Raw genomic sequence first — 16,400 nt, 5'->3', positions numbered from 1 at the left:
TCTCCTACCAAAAACATATGCTGCTCAGTGGAAGACTTTGAGGATTTCCAAGACGACGACCTGGTGTTCTAAGGAGCGTGTCTTCCAGTCGGTGTCTATGGAGTTTTGGTCGCCAATGCTTTCGTCCCGCTGCCGTCATTTAGATGATGTCGTTTAGGTTAAGATTTGAGGTTGCTTAGGTAAATTCTTTTATTGTAAGAGGTGAACGTTTAATTGAATAAAGTATTGCTTTTGTTACTTCACCTATGACGTCCTTATGTGTGTTAAACTTCCTGGGCACACATAAGCCGCACTTGGTTTTGGCCGTTAAAACCGGGTGTGACAATTTCTCTTCGATGTTTTTTAGATGCGGATTTCGCTGGTTGTATAATTGACAGGAAAAGTACCTCTGGTAAGTCTGTCACTTCTTGGGTAGTTTTGTTGTGTGTTGGTCTTCTCACAAATAGTCTAGCATTGTGCAGTCTACTACTGAAGCTGAATATGTAGCTACTACTAGCTATTACTCATAGATTTCATGGATGGTTGTTACTTTGATGGATTTTGGGTTGAATTTCAGGAATGTGCCACTTTTGTATGACAATACCAGTGCCAGAAGCTCAGCTAACAACCCAGTTCAACACTCCAAAACCAAACATATAGATGTGAGATTCCACTTTCTAAGAGACCAAAATGAGAAGGGAGACATTGAGTGAGCTAAATAGATACCCAACACCAGCTAGCCGATATATTCACCAAGCCTATATATGCTACAAGATTTGCCTATTTGAGAGGATAGCTTGGTGTGTGCCATCCCTATGGCATTGTGTGAGGGGAAGTTGTCCTTTGTACATTCTCTATCTTATTTTTATTGCATTTGCATTACATTTCATTATGTAAGATAATCACAATAGTTGAGCTTTGACTTGTATGTCTTTAGTATTTTCGATTGCTAGACTTGAATTTGGACTAAGTTGAGTAGTTGTGTGGAGCAATCTTTTAATCTTAGGCTCTTCTTGATGCTTTGACATGATACATTTCAAGCAAGCTTGCTTTCTTTAAGATGAAATTTGGTAATTTTAAGAATCATGTAGGCTATGAAATGCTACATTCTTGATCACCATGTTCGTAATTGCTTTGGCTTAGTCAATGCTTGTGTTAAGACTAGTCTGAAGAATATCTTGCTCTAGGTCTGCTTGGTTCATGACAATGCATTGTGGAATATTACACTATATTTTCTATCTTTGTTAAATATTTAGCTCATGATAGAATTGTCGAAGATTTGTTCCTAACAATATGTCCATAAATGGACTAGGTACGTTCGAGTGCAGGGACTAATCATGAGACGAGACAATCGTTGTATACAGATTCGGGCCTCCGATTGGAGTAATACCCTACGTCCCGTGGGGGTGTTGTTGCCGTATATTGATGATCTCGAGTACAAGCAATGTGGCTAAAACTATTACAGGGAGTAGATCGGATCTAATCTAACTTAAGGCTAAAGTCACTGAATATCTTCTCTGCTAGGGTCTTGATCCTTCCCTCGAGTTCTCTCGCGTGTTTTGTGTTGTTGTCTCCCTTCTTCCTCCCCAGCCTTTCCGCCTCATATAGTGGTGAGGTACCGACTCCTATCCAGCCGTAGTCGATAGGGAGTTGTCTTCCTTGATGTCCAAATAGATAAATCTATTTTCAATAATAATCGTATCGGGTTGGGTAACAATCTAAACCTTCCTGATATCTACTTCCTTGATTTTGGGTTATCAGGTACCACTGATTCGGTTCCATGATATCTGAAACTTCCTAATGTGTGTTGTACATACCCTGTCTTTGTGTGATATACTCCTTATGCGCATATACCCCATAGTTTGATATTCGACAGTAGCCCCCTAACTCTACTCCGGAGGAGAGGTTTCCATAAGCACCTACTCGAGTACTGCCAAGTTTAAGCTTGGTCGAGTAAAGTAGTTTGAACTCATGGTCGAAAGAATCGAGTATGGATGAATCCTTTCTTGAGTATCGAGTGGAAGCTAACTCGGGTCGAGCACCCTGTGGCTAACCGCTCTCGAGACTTGAAAAGATTTAAAGAACTCAACTGATCAACACCCAACTCTGAGTAGAGTTAAAAAAACCTTTCGAAATTTGAAATGATGGGTATGGGCGCATTTAATGTGGGCAAAAGTGTGTGCAGAGATTCGCACATCATCATCATCCTGTCTTTCTCATCGACCGATGCGCCATAGAGATAGGAGTAGTTGCCGAGGCGGAATTAATTTCCGATTTTAATTTGGAGACACTGCCTACTTATACTTCCAAAGAGAAACTCCATCACCTCATCTTTTCCACCTTTGCTTAAAACCTTGCCTTTAGATCTCCTCTGCAAACTTTTTCAGCATCATCTACCTTTGTTCAAGGATTTTTGTTGCCCACCCTAAGTCTCATGGCTGAGCATCCCGATGGGGCTGTTCTGCCATTGGTAGTACCAGATATCATCTCCAACAAGCTATTGCACCTGGAGCATTTCTCTTTCTTCTGCTGTGTCTGCACTTGTTGGCGTGAAGTGCACAGGGTGGCAGAGTTTGCACCATGGATTTTGAAAGGACCATTTGTGCACAATGATGGCTAGGTCAAGGTGCATCGTCTGGGGAGTGAAGCAACTTTCGATATTTGTTTATGAGGTTTAGTTAGTGATAGTTGGGAGATAGTTGGGTTTAATTGTACTAGCGAGGAGGCCACAAAACTTGTTGAAAGTGTCCAGCTGGTGGTTCCAGCCTTTGTCGAGTCTCTAAGGCTTAGTTTGCCTAGTGAGGATGGTGAGCAGAGTCCCTCAGACTGATGGTCCATCCTGTTCCGGCACTTGTAAAATACATTTTATGATCCAAGAATGCCCACAACAACGCTACAGTTTGCCAGTCTATTATGCTTTTGTCTACTATTTCCTTGACGATGAAATAGGATTAGCATAAGTAGATGCAATAACTGATAGAGGCATGTTGTCATCATTCTCAAGACCATGCGATTATGTATCTATAAACCTAAAATCTTAATTGGATAAGCTATTAGATGCGCGGCCTTCGAGTGTTTGAGAAGACCGTAATAGTAAGAAAAAGACTAATACAAAGATAAAAAAAATCATATTGAATTTTTTGCAAACTTTATCAACGTGCGCATTCGATCAACATATAAACATGAACTCGATAGAGAGCACACACAAAGCAGACTAGGACTTCAGAACCCTTTTGGCCGTTAGGCGTGAGATGTCTGACAATGTTTGTGCCGTTATGCCTCCTGAGGTGTAACTGTCTGTCATCGACCCAACACATGCCTCCGTTGGTCCTATTCCATGTGACCAATGCAGAGCCAGATAAAATTTTGCAAAAAACATATGGTATTACGATGTAGCCCCCGACTCTATGGTCGAGGAAGAAATTACTCGATCGAAGAGTAGAAAGGACATACCTGTACTATTGATCAAAAAGTAGTTTTGTAGTTCAGAACTTTGTACTCGACCGAATCTCTCTCTCGACCATGTACTCGATAAGGCTCGCTCTCGTCTATGTACTCGATAACAGAGTTGGTCGAAGAGGCCCGTTCTCGACTGAATACTCGAGAATATAAGCCCCCGAGCGTTATGGTTTTGAATGTAATATAATTATCGAGTGAACTTGAACCAGTGGGAAGGTGGGCATTAAAAGACCCCACTCCCATTTGTACTCGTTTTCACCGCAACATTGATATGATGCATCATAATGGCTGTCCATCCCTCTTTGCAGAGACGAGACAAGCCATAACGCTATCATGACTTCCACCAAGCATTCTACGCGCCTGAGGCAACGCCATCATTTTGTATCTTGACAGCCACATTTACACAGTACAACCCATTTCCCCCACTATAAATCGAGGGAACTCGAAGCCGTTTGTCTCCTTTGTGTTTTTACCATTGCCTCTTAGGACTCATATAGCTTGAAGCCATGGCCTCCACTCATTCTCCTCCTCATGAGCCGATCCCAGAAGTCCTTTCCCCTAGGCCTCTCGCCATGATACCTCCTGAGGTCAACATCATCATATCTTCCGATGATGAGGACTCGAGTAGCGGGCCTTAGAAGGAGAGGGAAGAAACATCCATCGTGGACCATCACTGTCTCCTCACTCAGCTCATTCGCCGTTACATCGAGACCTATGCTTCGGCATAGTGCTCTGCACCGGAGTGGAATGAAGGTGGTGGTGATCTTGACCAGATCATCGACCAAGCTGCCATTGAGGTCTTCGGTGCTGGAGCCCCCAAGTCATCGCCGGCGAAGGAGGCACAATCGCCTTCTCCATCGACAACTGCTAGATCGCCTTTGTGCCAGGCAGAAGACCACTCGGCATCACCGGTGCCGGTCATCAGCTCCAGCAGGACCTTCTCCTCGGCCACTTTTCCTAGCCCGTATGTTGGTCGGCGGCCGATTCCTAGGGTGATCAGCTGCCACCCATGGGAGGAGTATAGAAGGTTCCTCGACTCGTTTAGGGGCGAATGAGGGTCCATACGCTTCCAAACTTTTGGAGGTGGTGGATCTTCACTATTTGCCAGAGCTAGGCGGATCCTTTCTGTAATCTATCTTATGAATAAAACTTTCAGAGTTGGTTAATGTTCCACGAGTGCTTGAGTATCTCGCTGTTCGAAGTAGATAGCTGTACTAACCCAGGTCGGGTGACCTCAACTACTATGTAAGGTCCTTCCCACTTAGACGATAACTTGTGGCCCCGGGCCTGTTTCTGTACCTTTCGCAGGACGAGGTCCCCAACAGCGAGTTGCTTGGCTAAATTCTTTGGCCTTGATATCTATGCAATGCCTGGTGATCCTTAGCTGCTCAAATAGACTCTCGATCTCAGTACTCCTCGAGTAAATTTATGTCATCCGCTCTTAAGTGCTCCTGCCCTTCTTCTGAGTAACTTTCCACTCGAGGTGATCCGAATTGCAACTCGGTTGGGAGCATCGCTTCCACTCCATAAACCAAGAAGAACGGAGTTTCACCGGTGGCCCTATTAGTCAACGTACAAACGCCTCACAGTACCGAGGGAAGCTCTTTTACCTAGCATTTCAAGTAGGCTTTTAGCCTGTCAAAGACCCGAGTTTTGATATCCTGCAAGACTATACCATTAGCCCGCTCAACTTGACCTTTACTCTGAGGGTGAGCCACTGAGGAGAAATAAGTCTTGATGCCGAATTCTTCGCAAAACGCAATAACAGTTTCGTTTCTGAATGGGTACCATTATTCGTAATTATTCATAAGGTACCGTTATCCATAATTATCTGATGCGGAATGCCAAATTGAGTAATTATGCTCCTCATGAACTTCTTAGCCGCTTCTACGATTATTTTTCCAACAGGTTCGGCCTCTATCCACTTGGTGAACATGTCGATAGCCATGAATAGGAACTTGTAACCGCCTTGGGCACTTGGGAATGGTCTCAGGCTATCCAAGCCCTAGACGGAGAAAGGCCAAAAAAGAGGAATTGTTTGCAGAGCTTGGGTTGGTCGAGTGGAATGCCTTTCAAAAAATTGGCAGCTCTCACACTTTTTGACCAGCTCAGAAGCATCATAGAGGGCAGTTGGCCAATAGAATCCCTAGCGAATTTTTTTTCCGACCAAGGTGTGAGAAGACGCATGATTACCACACGTGCCTCCATGGATATCGAGCAATATTTTATTGACTTCTTCCTGAGTGATGCACTTCATCAAGATTTCATTACTCCCCTTTCGGTAGAGCTTGCCGTTTACCAAAACGTAGAGTTTAGATTTACGAGCAATTTTCTATGCAGACGCATCATCATCAGGGATGTCTCGACCCTCGAGATAGACTTGGTATGGAGTCATCCAAGTTGGGTTGCATTCGAGTAGTGTATCATCCAGTGTCTGTGGGTTCTGCCTCGCTGACCTAGTCAGACTGCTGGTCGGGTTGGGCAGCATCCGTTGGCTGAACTGTCGGGACAGATGGTTTAAGGAGTTTCTCAATGAAGACCCCTATGGGTACTGGTGCCCGAGAAGAAGCGAGTCTAGCAAGTTCATCTGCACTAGAGTTATCACTCCCTCTGATATGCATCACTTCTAGCCCTTCGAACTTTTCTTGAGCTTTCGTACCTCAGGTAAGTAAGCCATCATGTTGTTGTCCAAGCACTGGTACTCTTTTTGAACTTGGTTTACAACTAGCTGTGAGTCCCCTTTCTCAAGAAGTCGTTTAAGCCCAAGCAATGTAGCTATGTGGAGCCTGTTTACTAGTCCTTCATATTCTGCAACATTATTAGAAGCTTTAAAGTCTAATTGAACAACGTACCTAAGTTCGCCGCCTGTTGGAGATTTGAGTACAATGCCAACACCTGAGCCCTGAAGCGTGAGCGATCCATCAAAGAAAAGTGTCCAGTGATCTTCAACCATGTTTGGTTTTGTCTCTTCAACGCTTGTCCACTCGACGATGAAATCTGCTAACAATCCGGATTTCATACTTGTGCATGGTGTGTAGCTTACGTCGAACTCATTTAGTTCTATCGCCCATTGTGCGATTCGTCCAGTAGCTACCCGAGTGTGTATTATATCCTTCAGTAGATATGTTGTTATGACGGTGATCCTGTGCGCTTGAAAGTAGTGCCGTGATTTCCGGGAAGACATTAATACTGCATATATTAGCTTCTGTACTTGTGGATATTGTAGTGTAGAACCTCGCTCATGTAATAAATAGATTTCTAGACCTTGGCCTTTTTCTCGGGACATTCCCGTTCGACCACCATTACTGTGCTTACAACTTGTGGGGTAGCTGCAATATACAAAAGAGCTCCTCTTTCTCGTTAGGCGGTGTAAGAATTAACGGAGAAGATAAGTACTTTTTAAGTTCTGGAAAGCACGCTCCACTTCTTCTGTCCATTCCAATCAGTCTTGTTTCTTCCACAACTTGAAGAAAGGCATCCCTTGCTCGTCCATCCTGAAAATGAATCAACTAAGAGCAGCAATGCAACCTGTCAGTTTCTGAATCTCCTTCAGTGTTCGAGGTGACCGCATCTGGTCGAGGGCCTCAATTTTGCACGGGTTGGCCTCAATGTCACGACTTGACACCAGGAAGCTGAGAAGCTTGCCTGACGGCACACCAAACATGCACTTTTTGGGGTTGAGCATCATGTGATACTTCCTGAAGTTGTTGAACGTTTCCCTGAGATCGTCAACCAATGCACTTCTGGTTTCTGATTTGACTACAACATCATCAACATATGCTTCTACATTGTGCCCAATTTGGGGGTTGTAGACAATTTTGAATACATCTTTGATACGTAGCACCAGTGTTTCTTAAACCAAAAGGCATCTTTACATAGCAAAATACACCAAAGGGAGTAGTAAAAGCCATTTTCTCCTCAACCTCTAATCCCATGGTAATTTGGTGATACCTTGAATAGGCATCTAGAAAACATAGCAATTCATAGTCTGCCATAGAGTCGATGATATGGTCGATGCACAGGAGAGGAAAAGGATCCTTAGGGCAAGCATTGTTGAGGTCAGTGAAGTCGACGCACATTCTCCATCTGCTATTGGCCTTCTTGAAGAGGACGGGATTCGTGAGCCACGTAGGATAACGCACTTCTCGGATGAAACCCGCCTTTAGGAGCTTATCAACCTCCTCCTGGATAGCCCGCTTCCTGTCTTCCACAAATCTTTGCTACTTCTGCACCAAAGGCTTAGCGTCGGGTTTAACAGCTAGTTAATGCTTGATCACCTCCTTGGGGACCCCAGGCATATCGGACGGTTGCCGTGCGAACACATCTTGGTTTGCCTAGAGAAAGGTGATGAGCTCGAGTTCTTATTTAGGATCAAGGTTGGCCCCAATCTTAACCATCTTGGATGGTTCAGACGGGTTGAGGGGCACTGCCTTGACGCAACCATCGGTCTTGTTGTTGTTGACGTCATCGTTGTTCTTGCTTTTGGTGTCGTCAGACTTAGAAGTGCCAGCAAGACTTACGAGCCTAGAGTCTTTGGCCTTGACGACACCTTGGCGCCTTTGACGCTTAGATTTTTCATCCTTAGGAGTGATGGCCACTCAACTGAAGTGTTCGACCATATCCAGGCTTTGCTTGTCACATTTAACCGCTACGCGTTGATCCCCTTTAACGATAATGGCCCCCCTTAGGACCCGGGATCTTGAGTGTTTGATAGGCATAGCGAACCACCACCATGAACTTGCCTAGCATTGGGTGACCTAGGATCACATTGTACGCCGTCTCAAAATCTGCAATATCAAAGGTTAGCTTTTCTGTGCGGAAGTTGTCGGGCATGCCAAACGTGATCGACAACTCAATTTGGCCGAGAGGCATGGTCGATGAGTTGGGAGTTATGCCGTGGAAAGGCTCAACTCCCGTCTTAATCTCTAACCTCCGAATTCCCATCTTGTCCATGGTTTTGAAGAAAATGAGGTTGAGTGAACAACCACCATCGACTAGAGTTCTGGAGACTTTGATGTTGAGTATGGTTGACTGAACCATGAACGGGTATCGACCAGGATGTGGTATCACGACTAGATGGTCAGTTTGATCAAAGGTGATCGAGTGTACAGACTATTTGAGATACCGAGTGGGCCCAGTTAGGGTCAAGTTGACTTCTCGCTCGACCGTCTTGTACTGCCTTTTGGACTCGTACATGGCGGATCCTCCGAAGATGTGTGCTAAGCTATGGTCAGCCTCATGGAACTGGGGCTCGTTACCCTCCATGTTTGACTTAGCCTGCTTATTGTCACACTCAGCGTTTGCCTTGATCTTTTCATCAAGCTTCTTCTTGAACACAAAGCACTTGTCAAAGTCGTGCTGGTTGCTCTGATGGATTGGGCACCACTTTCCACCACCTCGATTGAGGCCTTTATTGTCTCCAGTGTTGCATGATTTATTCTTGTCAACTGCGGCTATAGTTGTATCGGGACCCATGCGCTTGTCACCAGGTTTGTTCTTCTTTCCTCCGTTCTTCGAGGACTCTAGTCTGTCCTTTCTAGATTGGAGGTTTTTAGTGTGTACCTGCGCTTCCGCTCATTTTGCGCACTTGTTAGTCAACTTGAAAATCTCTTTGAGTGCTGATCTTTTGAGTAGCCATATTTCCATGCAAGTTTGTGTCCTGAACACCTCGTTTGAAGGTGATAACTACCGACTCATCTAAGATGTCCGGGATAGTGTTATGCTTGTTGCTGAACCAATTGATGAAATCTCGAAGAGATTTATTGTCGCCTTGGTGCAGCTAGTGGAGGTCATTCTCCGTTCCTGGGCGCTTGAATGTTCCATTGAAATTGGCTATGATAAAGCCTTAAGTTTTGCCCACGTACTAATTGAGTTGGGTGGTAAGTTTAGCAACCAGGACCATGCGGGTCCATCAAGGGTGGTTAACAGGTAATTGACCATTACTCGATTGTCACCACCGGTTTCTCGAATAACTGTGGTTTAGATCTGCAACCACTCAATATGATTTATTTTCCCATCATATTTCTTGATCGAGCCCGCATAGAACTTCTCGGGCCACCGAATTGATCGAAGTTCATGCATGAAAGCCTCGCAGCCCCTATCAAACTCTTCAAAACGAGGTGGTGAGGGACTATCACGCCTAGCTCTTCGAGCAGGGGAGTCATGTCGACCATCTCGTCCTGTAGATCTACGGTCATAGTGGCGGCGATCATCTTCACGAAGTTCTTCACGATGGTTTTTGATCACCGTCCGTAGATCATACCGATTGTGAGGAATACGATTCCTCAGGTCTTCCTGATTTCTGCGCCTATGGATGGGGCAGCTACAGTTTGGCCCACATTATCGTGTTTGGGCTCGACCACCTGAGCTTCCTGTTTGAGATTCCCCTACTCAAGAGCATTCCTGCCCGTGGCTCCTCGAGCCGAGACCATAACGACTGAGGGGCCTGGAATTGCTAGGATTGTTTGCTCGAGCAACTTGGATCTGGGCTGCATCGAGTAGGATCTTGACTTAATTGACCATAGGAGTTAGTGGATTCACCGGATCCAACTATGGAAGAGATCTGAGAATCAGATGAGCTCCTTGAATGTTAGCGTCCGGAGTACTGAATACGTCGCTACTGAGGCTCAGTGGCGGTCGAGCCGATGAAGCCTTATGGTGACTGTTCGGAGGGAGCTTCTCCCTTGAGTCGTGGGTCGTCACGGGCGGAGGCGCCCACCAGAAGTTGTCGGGAGAGGCCAGGAAGCATCTGCCCTCCCGTGGTTCACCGGTGGAGGGTCGCACGCAAGGCTCCAGCTATGGATGTTTCTCGCGGTAACTTGGCGCCGGTACCATTGGTAGCGAAAGCTATCGCTGGATGTTTGGGAATTACCAATCTTTGGGGTTGGCTAAGGACGGCCGAAGTCAAGGGGGGCAACGTGGTACCAATCCCCTGATAGTGATAATGTTTTTAGAAACATGGATTGGAAAATTTAGCCTAGTCAAGTACTTAGTTTTCTCCCAACATAGTATAGACTAGTTGGAGGAACGTGGAATGGAATGGTAATTTCCCTAGATCTGTATGGCATAAGAGGGGGCTTCTGTTGTTGAGATGTTATTCAGGTGGCGGTGAAACCTTAGCGGGTAGACACTTGTTGATAGGAACTTTGTAATGGTCTTGTAGTGATTCCTAGCTACACACCTCGGAAGTGCGTAAATGTTTGATCAAAATGGGGGAAATGGAAATCATGACTTATGGGTAAAGTGTGCAACCGTTGTAGAGTGTAAAACTGATTAATCAGTTGTACTTGAGGTGATGAGCGGTGAGGAATGCCACACATGATTAGAATGGACATACTAGTTGTTTTGTTTGTCATTCATGGTTGCGGGAATCATGTTTGAGGTGGTTGACCTTGGTACTGGGAACCATGATTGAGGTGATAGAAAAATTGGTTAAGTCAAGAGGAGTAATTCTTGAGGTTGTTTATTTATTCTTCATTCATTCAATTACTCACTTTATTAATTGTTTTTATCCAAATTATGCTTTTATGCAAATAAACTCAGGTTAGCTTTATTCTTGTTGAATGTGTTCATTTGCATTCCTACCACAACTTACGGAGTATGAGACGTACTAACACTTGTTATAACCATAATGCTCAGTCGGGGAAGAATATGAGGACTCTTCTGAAGATGGTGTGTTGACAATGCTCTCTGTTCTCTATCTATGGGAGGTGCTTGGAATAGAGATCATGCTAGCTGCAAAGTTTTATTGCTTTTTGACCCTCAAAGATTCTTCTTGTAATAACAAACTATAACGTTAAGTTAATAACATTGAGTTATGTTATCATCTATAAAGTCTTCATATATTGGGATTGATTCTTGGCTCAAAATATGGCAAGGGATTGGGCTTTCCTTAGACTGGTCCTGATAGTAGCTGATTGGGATCAAACAACATTAAAACAGGAGCATGTCTAAGATCCATCAGCCAAGATCAAATAAGCGAATCGGTACAAGAATAATCTAATCCTAACCACTAATGAAAGATTGGATGGCTATGAGTCAACCTACCTTAAATCTAGCAATAGCCGGCATCAACGACGGGCTTCCATGGCGGCAACTTCGTTGGAGATAGCAAAAACCTCATTGCGGTGCCCAGGCTTCTACGATGAGTGGTGAAAGATAGTCCTGGGGTATTAGTGGACTCATTTGCGGGCTCGGTTGGTGCGTGGGTGACTTGCAGTGGCTCAGCATCGGTGATGGCTTGAGCTAGTTGGGAGGGCTCCTGGGCAGCGCTTGTGCTACGAATGGTTGATAAAAGTTTATGGGGAGTTGTAGGGTGCTCAGGATGGTCTCGGGGTGGGGGGTTATACACCGAGGAGGCGAATACTAGTCACGCTAGGGTTAAGCTTGGCGGACGGTAATCACACAATGATTTCCATGTACTAAGCTCCAATCCTTTGGATGATTGATCTGTTGAAATGTGTTGCATTTGATGGTTTCCATCCTGACGTAAATTGGTGATTTGTTTCCTTAACTCACATGCGGGATCAACATATTCGATTCAGAGCCGGTCACAAAGAAAGGAAAGAGGTGAAGAAGGAAGGTCTGACATCGGGCTTGGGTGTTGGTGAGCATGAGAGAGAGAGAGAGAGAGGAGCGGAAGGGAGCGCGAGTGGGTGTGGTGCGGAGATGGGATGAGATGGCCTTGGCATAGGGAAGGAGAGTGGGGGCGCGCAGGGAGAGAAAGAGAGAGCGGGCCGAGGGCGAAGAACACTGATCATCGAGAAAGCAATTTATTTATTATTTAATTTCTTTTTAGAGAATTTTACATTAGTAAATTTTGGGCTGTTACACCTAGTGACGCCAAATATTTTATAACCCTTAGATTCCTATCCCAAGGCATTCATTTTCTTCAATAACCATCTACTAGTATGTTGAGGCATCCCTAGTGACGCAACTTCCAATTAATCTGACAAAGCTCCTATACCATGCTAGTGAAGGGTGGCACCATATTTATTTCTTGCTTGATATGCTAGAATAATTTAATGAAAATGAAAGCTATATATTAATAAAAATAGTATAGGTCTCTGTAGATATACTAAGGCCTAAAGAACAACATAACTATAAATTTACGCATCTATTATATATTATGTTGAATCAACAAAAGAGGGAAAACTAAATATTTTACCTACTATACATGTGCCCAATTTATGTTAGATATGCACACTCGGCATTTTGCAACATATGAGAGCCATATCTTGGTTTTGTTCATTGATTCCATATCTTCAGTGTATAATTAGTATTGATGCATGTTCCTATATAATGTAGTCTATAGTTGCTTAATCCAACACATCATTGTAATAGGAACACCAAACACCTATATATGGAAGGTTTGTAATGTCGACCTCTAAGGATGGAAATAATTCCAAAGGAACTAGTGTGGAGAATGTCACGGTTGATGCATCTCCTCATGTTCTCATAGTTGATGATTCCCTTGTTGATCGTTGTGTTGTTTCCATGGCCTTAAAGCGTTGTAACATACAAGGTGGGTAAATCTTCACTTTTAGCATCAAGAAAGTCTTCATGATGTGCAGTTCAACTTTTTTTTGCCCTTTTTTTAACAACTATGCAAATTTTTTCGCCATGAAGAATGTTGATACACGCATTACAGTGACTTAAGGTGGATAGTATAGCACTTGTATTCTTATGTAATGCTACGATTAACCATATTTTTGGTTTTGATTCAGGTCCAACTTGAACTGGAGCATAAATAATATATTTTTATTCTATAAAAAAAAGTTATATGATGTTACGATATTTCACATGAAAATATTATATATATATATATATATATATATATATATATATATAGATATATATATAGCTAACGTTTAGTTCCATTCCCAGTCCTTGTTTCTGCTCATTTCTATTGATGTTACCTAATTGATTCATTGTTTGACTTTTTTAGTGACTGATGTGGAAGGTCCCAAGCAGGCCTTGGAGGTTTTGGATGCGGTATAAATACTTTTATATAGTTTGTCTGAATATTGTTTACTAGAAATAGCTTACTTTTTCAACTGAGTGATTTATTTACTATTCTTGATCTATTTGTCCTTTTATAACTTTGGACATAGGAACATGATGTGAAGATGATTGTGACTGGCTATGGCCTCCTTATGGAAGATTACTGTATGCTAGATATGACTGGCTATGGTCTCCTTATGGAAGTGAAGGTAGATCTATTTCATTGGGGAAAAATTATAATCTTCTTAGTTGCAGAGTATATTATGTTTCTATCATAAATTTACTGTAATGTCTCTAAATATTTATAAACTATATTAATTAATAGCAGTTACATTTGTTTCCATTCAAAAATCACCCAAGCTGAGGCACCTCCCAGTGGTGATTGTATCCTTTGATAACATTCTAGAAAGGATCAAAATGTGAGTGAAAGGAAGAACAAGTTTATCATTTTTTAGTTATTTGTATACTATTTAAGTATTTAAATTCTATCATGCATTTGTCTTGCAGGTGCTTGGATGGAGACCCGATGGAGTACATCTTGAAGCCTGTCAAGGCTGCTGATGTGCCTCGCATTTTGAGCTACATATGATTGGCAAGATGAACACAGTGAAGAACATTAAATAGAACTTCCATAATAAAATTATCCATCGACTCAATTGTTTACCATTATTTATATTTGGCTATCTACTGTCTCCATCAATATCATGAGTTGTATTTTGTCTTCTTAAAGTGCTTATTGTTGTTATACTCATCCCAAACTATAAGTAATTTGTTGTTCCAACATATCGTACATTCTATGAACCCATATGATATCCTCCAATGTTGTTTCTGTGTGAGCTAGATCCTTGACTAGTAAGAATACATAGAGCTTCTGGATTTCATAATACACAGTTCTAATACCCACAATGTTACTTCCTCCATCATAACCTTGGTTTCTAACTTGATTTAAACTAAAAGAGAAGTTAGTAAATGAAGAATGAATGCAAAACTCGAGGTAAGCTATGGTTGTGTCATTCACATGAATAACTCCGCCAAAATTTTCTTTCACCATCTCACACTTATGGACATATCATAAATCACCAATTTTTTTCTTTGTCGGAATATCATGGACCCATCAATCAATAGTTTGAACATATATATCTTTCCCAGGTTCTCTAGAGAGAGAGAGAGAGAGAGAGAGAGAGAGAGAGAGAGAGAGCCCAACATTTTTGTGCAAATTAATCAAGGAGTGGTTTCTCTTTGAATCTTCAGAGACAACATCAGATTACCAAGTGGATGAAATTTGATGGATACAACATAATTCCATTTATAAATATAGTGCGTCATCTGCGAATCATCTCCTTGGGATTTAGACTCATTCTGTTTGTTCCATAGATGAAAAATATTACTTCGATGCAACAACTATTAGCGAACATCAATTGCAGCGTTTCATTGATGGATAGGAAACACATGCCTTATTTGGGATGGCCCACAAGATGACTTATTTTGATTGAGGATAGGAAGCCACTTTTAGCGGAAGCCCATGCGTGCTTACTGTTTGGTGGCCAGCATAACTTTTGCCATAAGCCACTTCACTATGCACTGCTCTACTCTTCTCTCCTCAAGACTCACCATGTTCCCCAAATTAAACATCACACTCTAACAAATGCTACTTATTATCCTTTTAAAATAAAAATGCCTAAATGATCTTGACAGCCACTACTACAGAACAACACATCACTGCCGGCTCCAAAACCCCCTTCACTGCTAGGTTAATAACATGTTCCGACTATCACTGCTGGCTTGGGGGACCGACAGTGAAGGATTCATCACTGCCAGCTGAAGCCTTCAGCCGGCAGCGTTTTACCTCTCCTCCCTCCCTATGCTCCCTCTCTTTGTCTTCTCTCTATCTCCTCAATCTCTTCGTCTCTCTCCCTCTCAATACATGCATACAATGAGACATATATTTAATGCAAATCAATAATAAAGGGACCTTCATTAATACATAGTAATTCATGTCATATTCGAGTGAACACATGTTACAAGTCATATGGATCGATAAACACACACATATATATAATAGTTCTCACAAGTCACCCCCTGAAAAGTCAGTCGAGTTGAGCCAGTCTAGTATCCCTCTACCTCTCCCGTGATAAGGATCACATCTCCACACAAACGGCTGATGGCGCATGTACATCCGGAGACGCAGGGGGACCAATGGTGGTGCAGTGGAGGCCCTGGGCATGCTTGATCGACCGCAGTGTCACCATGCTCCAGGCTCGCTGGTGTGTCAAATACATCGAAGTCCGATACCTGAACGTCACTATGGCTTGAGCCTTCGGCCTCCTCCGTAGCACACTGATGGGCCACCCTCTCGTGCTCATCCATAGCGCACTGACAGGCCACCCTCTCGTCCTCCTCCTCCGAGGCATGCTTACGGGACGCTGCTTCTTGCTCCTCTACAACGCACAGCTGACTGGCCAACCTCTCATCCTCCTCCTCCTAGGCACGCTTACGGACCGTTGCTTCTGGCTCCTCCTTTGTATCATCGTTGGAAGGCCATTCTGTTAAAGAGTCATCCAACGGTTTCAACTCCGAAAGCAGGTGGAAGGCCATAGAAGGATCCTCTAGACCAAGTGCACTAACATACATATAATGAGACACATATTTAATGTAAATCAATAATAAATACACCTTCACTAAGACATAGTAATTCATGTCCTTTATTAATACATAGTAATTAATATCCTTCATTAAAATGGTGCCATTTGACGATATATAAGTCGCCTGACCCCCTATTAGCCTTCCTCCTTGTTGCATACTCTCTACTAGAATGTACGAATCATTTGAAGATCTTTGACGTGTCAACGACACGATCGGTTCATGAAACTCGCCAGCTGGGTTGATAACATGTTCCATGAAGAACCCGGTGACCTGTTCTTGAATGGCATGCATTTCTGCATGTTGTAACGCACCTGTAC

General features: G+C 43.2%; 1 protein-coding gene across 1 annotated transcript; it reads left to right on the top strand.

The window, feature by feature from the left end:
• Positions 1 to 12,813: 12,813 nt before the first annotated feature.
• Positions 12,814 to 14,029, top strand: LOC133898556 (two-component response regulator ORR12-like). The gene is made up of 5 exons (XM_062339265.1): positions 12,814 to 12,961; positions 13,385 to 13,431; positions 13,551 to 13,605; positions 13,769 to 13,859; positions 13,948 to 14,029. The coding sequence occupies exons 1-5, from the start codon at positions 12,814 to 12,816 to the stop codon at positions 14,027 to 14,029; spliced, it is 423 nt and encodes a 140-aa protein (XP_062195249.1).
• The last annotated feature ends 2,371 nt before the right edge of the window (positions 14,030 to 16,400 follow it).

The sequence above is a fragment of the Phragmites australis genome, chromosome 18 (genome assembly GCF_958298935.1).
Source record: "Phragmites australis chromosome 18, lpPhrAust1.1, whole genome shotgun sequence".
Taxonomy (NCBI): Eukaryota; Viridiplantae; Streptophyta; class Magnoliopsida; order Poales; family Poaceae; genus Phragmites; species Phragmites australis.
This window is presented reverse-complemented; position numbering and strand designations above follow the sequence as displayed.